The sequence below is a fragment of the Drosophila teissieri genome, chromosome X (genome assembly GCF_016746235.2).
Source record: "Drosophila teissieri strain GT53w chromosome X, Prin_Dtei_1.1, whole genome shotgun sequence".
Classification (NCBI taxonomy): Eukaryota; Metazoa; Arthropoda; class Insecta; order Diptera; family Drosophilidae; genus Drosophila; species Drosophila teissieri.
This window is the reverse complement of record NC_053034.1, coordinates 6,522,511-6,529,407: the sequence shown is the minus strand read 5'-3', so window position 1 is coordinate 6,529,407 and position 6,897 is coordinate 6,522,511. Positions and strand designations below refer to the sequence as shown.

At 55.7% G+C, this 6,897-nt stretch overlaps 1 protein-coding gene across 3 annotated transcripts; it reads right to left on the bottom strand.

Annotated features, from left to right (window-relative positions):
• Nucleotides 1-151: 151 nt before the first annotated feature.
• On the bottom strand, nucleotides 152-6,787 carry LOC122624161 (serine/threonine-protein kinase par-1). 3 transcript variants are annotated; one of them, XM_043803606.1, is made up of 9 exons: nucleotides 6,471-6,787; nucleotides 4,884-5,653; nucleotides 4,749-4,812; nucleotides 4,192-4,502; nucleotides 3,009-4,127; nucleotides 2,635-2,946; nucleotides 2,477-2,574; nucleotides 747-2,418; nucleotides 152-657 (listed from the first exon to the last, which is right to left on the bottom strand). In XM_043803606.1, exons 2-9 carry the CDS (start codon nucleotides 5,520-5,522, stop codon nucleotides 550-552), a joined length of 4,323 nt encoding a protein of 1,440 aa, XP_043659541.1. In that variant the 5' UTR covers nucleotides 5,523-5,653; nucleotides 6,471-6,787; the 3' UTR covers nucleotides 152-549. The 3 variants fall into 3 exon arrangements, with proteins under 3 accessions (XP_043659541.1, XP_043659542.1, XP_043659543.1); XM_043803607.1 differs by having other exon boundaries at nucleotides 4,884-5,650; XM_043803608.1 differs by having other exon boundaries at nucleotides 4,192-4,478; nucleotides 6,471-6,786.
• Between the last annotated feature and the right edge of the window lie 110 nt (nucleotides 6,788-6,897).

Here is a 6,897-nt window from a genome sequence, read left to right as displayed (position 1 = left end):
GATACGTTGTTCTCGTCCACCCAACACCGAGTTTCGGGGCCACTGTCGTAGGGGCAATACAATAGTGTATAGTGTAATCATAAGTAGAGCTATAGCTTAACGCTATTATTATCAATATACATATTGTATATGTCTGCGTATATGCGTACGAAACTTGGACTACTTAAGACTAGTAACACAACTAAATCATTCAATATTACTGCTTCGCTCGGTTCGGTAATGATTCTATCGGTAGAATCGGCAGAATCGGTCCAATAAATGTAGATCGATGTAACTCCGATTCCAAATTCCAAATCCGATTCCGATTTCGACTCTGACTCTGACTCCGACCCGCATCCATATCTGTATATAGGCTATGTATATGTATGTATGGGTGTATATCGTATATGGATCAAATAATTCATAATTGCGATTGCGAGCTTAATAAAAAGGTGGCCACGGTCCGGCCTCCATTAGTTCGATGCTCAATTCTTTCCCACCCACTCCTCCACTCCACTCCACTTCCATTCCCACTCCTCCGCCTCCAAACCCTCCGCCGGATAAGCTGCCTCAGACTGACTCCATGTGCTCCGATATCTCCAGGATGGGGCTCTCGCTAAGCGGCTTCACCAGCGACTGCCAATTGGGCGTAAAAAGGCTGAGCACCGGCGTCGATGTCTGCGGAGGACAGAAGGAGGAAAGCGTGTAAGGTTTATATACGAACTTGGGATACCTGATATCTATCTTTGGATATCTAGGTTGCTTACATGATAGTCGGAGTCCAGGCTGTGGCCGTGGGGCGTGGTTGGCTTGCACTTGACCGTAGGCGTACCCGGCGCCGTGGACGGTGGAGCTGAGCATGATGCCCCAGCAGCAGATCCTCCGGGACCAGCTCCATTGGGCGCTGCACCAGGCACCTGGTCCGATTGGCTGATGTAGGAGGTCTTAAGGTTCATCTGGCTGAAGGCATGCGCTCCGGGCATGGTCATGGAGTGCTGAAGCCTAGGAGTTCCGCTCCTGGGCCGATCGAGCAGAGCCAACTCGTACAGCTCGTCGGCCAGGTGATGTTCCGGAGCTGGAGCCGGCGGCGGTGGTTGACCCAGGCTGTGGCCAAAGTGGTGGTGGTGTGGCTGCTGCTGGTGATGGCTGTGCTGCGGATGGTGGTGATGCCGACCGGCTAGCTGCGCCTCCAGGGCGTACTGCTTCTGGAATAACTGACGCTTCTGCTGCAGCAGGCGGTGCTGCAGGAGTTGCTGCTGCAGCGGTGGCTTTTGCATCGGCGACATGGGCACGGCCATGCCCACACCCAACTGATGGTGCGGGTATAGCCCTGGTGGCGGCGGTGGCGGAGCATAGCATCCATGACCATACATATCCCCACCAGCAGCGGCTTCCAGAAGCAAGGGTGTGGCTTGGTGGCCTGGATGGAACAGCGAGTGGTGGCCATGGTGATGCTGCGCAGGATGCCCATGATGGTGGGGCAAAGTCAGCAGCGGATGATGCTTGCCCGGCAGAGCGTAGAATTGACCGTTCGGAAATTGACAGAGTTCTTCCAAGCCGTACGCTTGGGGATGTGGATGAGGATGCGGATGCTGATGCTGATGAGGATGTTGATGGGCGTGTGGGTGCGGGTGTGAATGCCCCACAGCCGCCTCCTGCTGCAGCTGCTGGATCTCCAGCCAACCGTGACGCTTGGCCTGCTCGTAGCGATAGCTTCCGTACACACGACTGGTGCCCAGCAACGAACCGGAGCTCAGCAGGCCTTGGGCCACCAGGCCATCGCTCGCCCGTCTCCCTTCGCGAAAGTGTATGGGTGATCGCTTGTCCAGGAACGTAACGCCACCGCCATTTGGTGGCGGTGTAGGATTCGGCGTGGGCGTGGAGGCTGAACTCTGCGGAAGGCCCAAGCCCAAGGCCAGAGCTCCTGGCATATGGATGCAGGAGTTGTGACTCCCGTACAGCGACCTCTCCGATGAATGCTCCGATGAGATGCCCGCTGGCGATGCCGAGGCCGGAGTGGGCGTGGCCAGCATCGAACTGGAGCCCATGCACGAGGGTAGACTGCCCTTGCCGGAGGGCAAGGCAAAGTCCAAGCTGTCGTAGGGACCACTGCAATTGCTCTTGGATGAGCCGCGACTCAGGTTCTGGCTCAGACTTTTGGAGTAGCTACCAGCGCTGCCAGCAAGAACACCACTGGACGAGCTGCTGCTGGCATACGAGCGCATTCTGTGGCTCTGTCCAGAGGCAGTGGTTCCAACGAGGCGCGTCAGATCGCTGCTGGAGTGCGAGGTGGGTCCGCCGTTAGCGCTACCACCGCTACCACCGCCATTGCTTCCCTTCGACTCCTGGGACGCGCAGCCCGGATCGTTGCCCTGGTCTGTCTCGCAGCCCTCATCTGTGCTGGAGCTGCCTTGGGCCAGCACTTTCTTCTCCGAGCGGCTGGGGAAACAGGAAACCATGTGAGTCAAGAAATATCACTGGGACTGGGAAGACTCACCTGTCACCATTCGGTTTCACATCATCTTTTGTTTCCTGGCCGGAGTCACCGCCGCTGCCATTGGTGCTGCCCACGTGCACACGACGCTTAGTCCTTTGCTGGAGAGGATGTGCAACTTGTCAACTGGAAGCGATTATTAACTCACAGCTATCACTCACCTCCACGGGCAATGGGCTTTCCTGGAGAGTCTGGAAAAGCTTGCTAGCCTCGGCGGACATCTTGTAGCGAAAGCTTTGGCCCAAGTTGGCCTTGGAGTCGAAGCTGCTCGAGCTGGACATGGCCTTTATTGTCTTGCCGTTGATCTCACCGGGGCAGGAGGTCGATCCCGGTGCCGATCCCGATCCCGGTGCCGGTCCCGGTCCCGGTACCGCTTTACTGGATGTGGGTGTGGTAGAGGCAGGCGGGGGAATACCTCCAGCGCCGGATTCCGCCTTTGGCGGATCATCTTTACCCTCCGCCACGGTTGTGGACTGCCGTGGGGATAATGATAGAAATAAGAATAAGATTACATCCCACTCAGTAGAAAACTAACCTGCTGCAGCAGCGCCCGGCAGTCTTCGGTGCTCTGTTTGATGATGAACTCGCTGATGGTCTGATGGAGCTGCTTGGACGCTAGAGGCACACCCACTGCGCCAACGGGTCCGCCACCAGCCTCCATCATCTCCCGGCACCGCAAGTTGGCCAGCGAGGGATTGTTGTCGATGCTGAGCGAAATGGCCACCGGTCGATGGCTCCGCGGGGAGCTGGAACTCAGGCTGTGTCGTCCCACCCTCGAGGATGTGGATGAGCAGTTAGAGGGAGCGGGCGACGCGGCTGTCGGCAGCGGAGTGTAGCGCATGGGCAGGGGAATGCCGTTAGCATCCACCTCGACGCCTCCTCCATTCAGATACCCAGTCAGGTGGGCGTGGCCGGCCAGAGGCAATGGCAGTTGCAGTGGGCCATACTTGGCGTAGTATCCGGGACCGGGATCTGGGACTGTGGGTGTCGCACCTGCGTGGGCGGTACGCTCACTCATGAGCACCGTCTGATGACGGCTAAGTCTTTTGTGGCACTGATCCTTGGCCAGGATCGAGCTGGTGGATATTGTCTTGGACTGCGACTGCTGCGACTGCTGCGACTGCTGTTGCTGCTGTTGCGTCGGCTGGTGGTCGTTTCTGGAGCTGTACATCATCCGACTGGCGGCGGTCGACGAGGAAAGGGAGCTGGCGCCTGAGCCGTTGCTCTGCTCCTTTTTGTGGCTAACGCGATCCTGCAGGAGCAGATATATGGCCGCCACATGATCGTACGTATTCTTCTTCAGACTGGCCCGCGTCTTGTCCGGCCCAATGCCCACATACTCGGCCATGATGCGCAGGATGTCCTCGCTGGGTTCCACACACGTCTGCCGCTCGGCGCCCAGATTGTACTTGGCTATCAGGACGTGCTCCAGCAGCTCGGGACACATCCACCGATGGCGTTTGATTTGGTCGATGGTGTAGCGCCTTGTGGGCTCCAGTACCAGCATCCGGCGGATGAGGTGCTCGCACTCGGAGCTCATAAAGAAGGGAATGCGAAAGCGGCCGGAAAGCACCCGATCCCGGAGGCTCTGCAGCGTGGATCCGTCGAATGGCAGTGCCCCACATACCAGCACATACAGCACGACGCCCAGTGACTGCAGGAAAGGATACATTATTCATACACTTGATAAATTGACATGTACACTTCGCACCACTTACCCAAATATCAATCTCTGGACCCGTATATTGCTTGCCCTCGAAAACCTCGGGAGCTGCGTACGGCGGTGACCCGCACCAGGTGGCCAGTAATTCTCCTGGCTTGAAGTGATTGGAGAACCCAAAGTCCGCTATCTTGATGTTCATGTTCAGATCCAGGAGCAGGTTCTCCGCCTTCAGATCCCGATGCACTATGCCCTTCTTGTGACAGTACTCCACCGCCGATATAATCTGCCAGAACTTAAAGCGCGCCGCCGACTCGGACATTCGCCCGTACTTCGCAATGTAATCTGGATAAATTTGATAGGTAAGTCCTGGGGAATTTTAAACATAATCTACTAGATCCCTCGGTCCACCCAATTGAAACCCCTATCAACTTAAGCGACTACGAGAGATTTTAAGTTAGGGTTCGTCCCGAATGTCGAGAAGTATGTGTGCAAAGTGGTTTTAAAAGTCTTCAATTTCAGATTGGGTTAAGGTAGGGAATCTTAAACTAAATTGAGCTCTGTCCTCTACTGTCTGAGTTTTTAAAAGTTGTTTCAAATCAAGCCTCAACTCACCAAAGATCTCTCCTTGGCTGGCATACTCCGACACTATGTAGATCATATTCTTGGTCTCCATAACCTGTGGGATTAGTAAAGCGCGCATTGGGATTACGATTCTTGGCAGGATCTGCTACAACAAATGCTGCTGACCTGGTAGAGCTTAATGATGTGAGGGTGTTTCAGGCGCTTCATGATCTCCACCTCGCGGTAGACCTTCTGTAGGTTTGTCTGGTCCAGCTGCGACTTGTCAATGATCTTGATAGCCACCTCGTTCTTGGTGATCCGATGCCGAGCCAGCTTGACCACTGCAAAGTTTCCCTTGCCAATGGTGCGTTCGATGTCGTAGAAGCCCACGCGCATGGGCTCCTTGAGTTTGAGCAGGTCCTTGCCACTGATCCCGCCCGCTCCCACCGAACACGATGTGGGACTGGGACCGGGCGTGGAGCCTCCCCCGCTGGCAAAGAGCTTTTGGGCGAGCAGCGCATCCTTGCAAGCCACTAATGCGTCTATCGAGGGCGCAGCGGCACCGGCATCCAGGAGCACTGAGCTCCGGATGGCGTCCAGTGGGGGGTGTGGACTTGCTCCTTCCGCGCCTTTTGCTTCGGTTTTCCCATTTTGCGGCAACTTCTCCTGCGGCTTATCCAGCTGCTTCTCGTTCCTCTCCTGCTGCGGCTGCTGCTGCTGCTGCGGCTGCTGCTGCTTCTTCTTCTGATCCTCCGGCGGCTGGCTCTCCTCGGACTTGGCCTGGCTCCCATTCTCGCCAGCGGCCGCCGCCTCGCACGTGCTCATTTTCCAACTGCGCCACCCTGGGCGGGAAGTCTCACACGGAGAGCGCGCGGCGGAGAGTGTGGGAGATCGCGATCGACAGCGAGATGGTGATGCACATGCTCACACACACCTCCTGCCTCATAGCAGCGCTTCTGGGGGAACGGAAGAAGTAGAGTGTTAGAGATTGTGGGTAAAATTGTGTGTCATTTTGAACAGAAACTTCTTCAATGGATGTGCGACTAATGTAGTGTGTTCCCCATATGTATATATTTACAAACATATGTACATATGTATGTAAGTGCAGTAGAGAACGGGGTGCTCAAGAGAAGGGGGCGTGGGGGTGGGCAGTCGTCGCTTGATAAGAGATTAGCTCGGCTTTCCGAGTATGTACGTGTGTATGTGTATGGCTTTCGGACGCGGACGCCACAAGCCAGCAAAGCCGCACTCTCTCTCACTCTCTTTCTCAGGCAGTGTTGCCACAATTCACTTGCAATTGTAAACTGGATTCACGTTTCATTTCAATCTATCACAGCAATAATCGTCTTATTTCACTCGTGTACCGCACATGTGCACCAGGTATGACACAATTTTTCAAGAACCATCAGGTTTGGTCCTCAAACAGCACATGCAGCTCCATTTGTTAGTGCAGCACAACAAACGGAAGGCATTCAACGAAAATGGCTGACGCTGCACTTCCGCTTTCAAAATGGCTATTTTCCAACCACAAAATGGCCGAAGTGCCAGCACTGACTGTGTGTGGTTGGAAGTGTGTGGGTGCCAGCGTGCGATTATGTGTGTGTGTGTGTGTGTGAGTGGGTGAGCGTTGGTGAAAAATCAATAAGCAGAGCAACCGCATCGCATCGTGGAAATGGCTCGCGGTGCCACAGTGGTCACCTCCAGGACGCAGTGCATCCGAGTCAGCGCCAGCGAGCCAGGAGATTCCCCCTCAAAGCCACTCAACCCAAGTACCGTTATTGGTGAAAGCGTTGAAAACACAAGCGCCGCCGGTTGACAAAGAAGTTTGGAGCAGCAACGGTGGCGAACAGGCGGACGGAGAACAGGCCACTGGAACTGGACCAGCTGAACCCGAATCCGGCTACTGGCAATGAAAGGATGAACGCTGGCGAGGATCCGCTTTACATCGCGTCCGCGGAACGCCTCACATGCGGCTCGGAACAGAACAGCACGGGACGGCACACACAGACACAGTCGCTGCGACACACACGGCGGATGGCTAGGAAACGTGGCTGCCTCCAATCCCGAGCTGCGTCCAACTGGCGTCCGTATTTGACGCAAGCTCGGCGCTGTCTGCCCCATTCCACCCACTCGCCCCTCTATTTCCGACCCTCACCAGCACACATGAGGGTTGCCAAGTGAGCGCCAAGTGCCGAGCACT

Coding starts and splice junctions, on each gene's coding strand:
- LOC122624161 (XM_043803606.1), bottom strand. CDS start 5,522: ATGAGCACGTGCGAGGCGGCGGCCGCTGGCGAGAATGGGAGCCAGGCC. Junction 4,813..4,883: donor ACATCATTAAGCTCTACCAG/GTCAGCAGCATT, acceptor CTAATCCCACAG/GTTATGGAGACCAAGAATAT. Junction 658..746: donor GCCTGGACTCCGACTATCAT/GTAAGCAACCTA, acceptor TGTCCTCCGCAG/ACATCGACGCCGGTGCTCAG.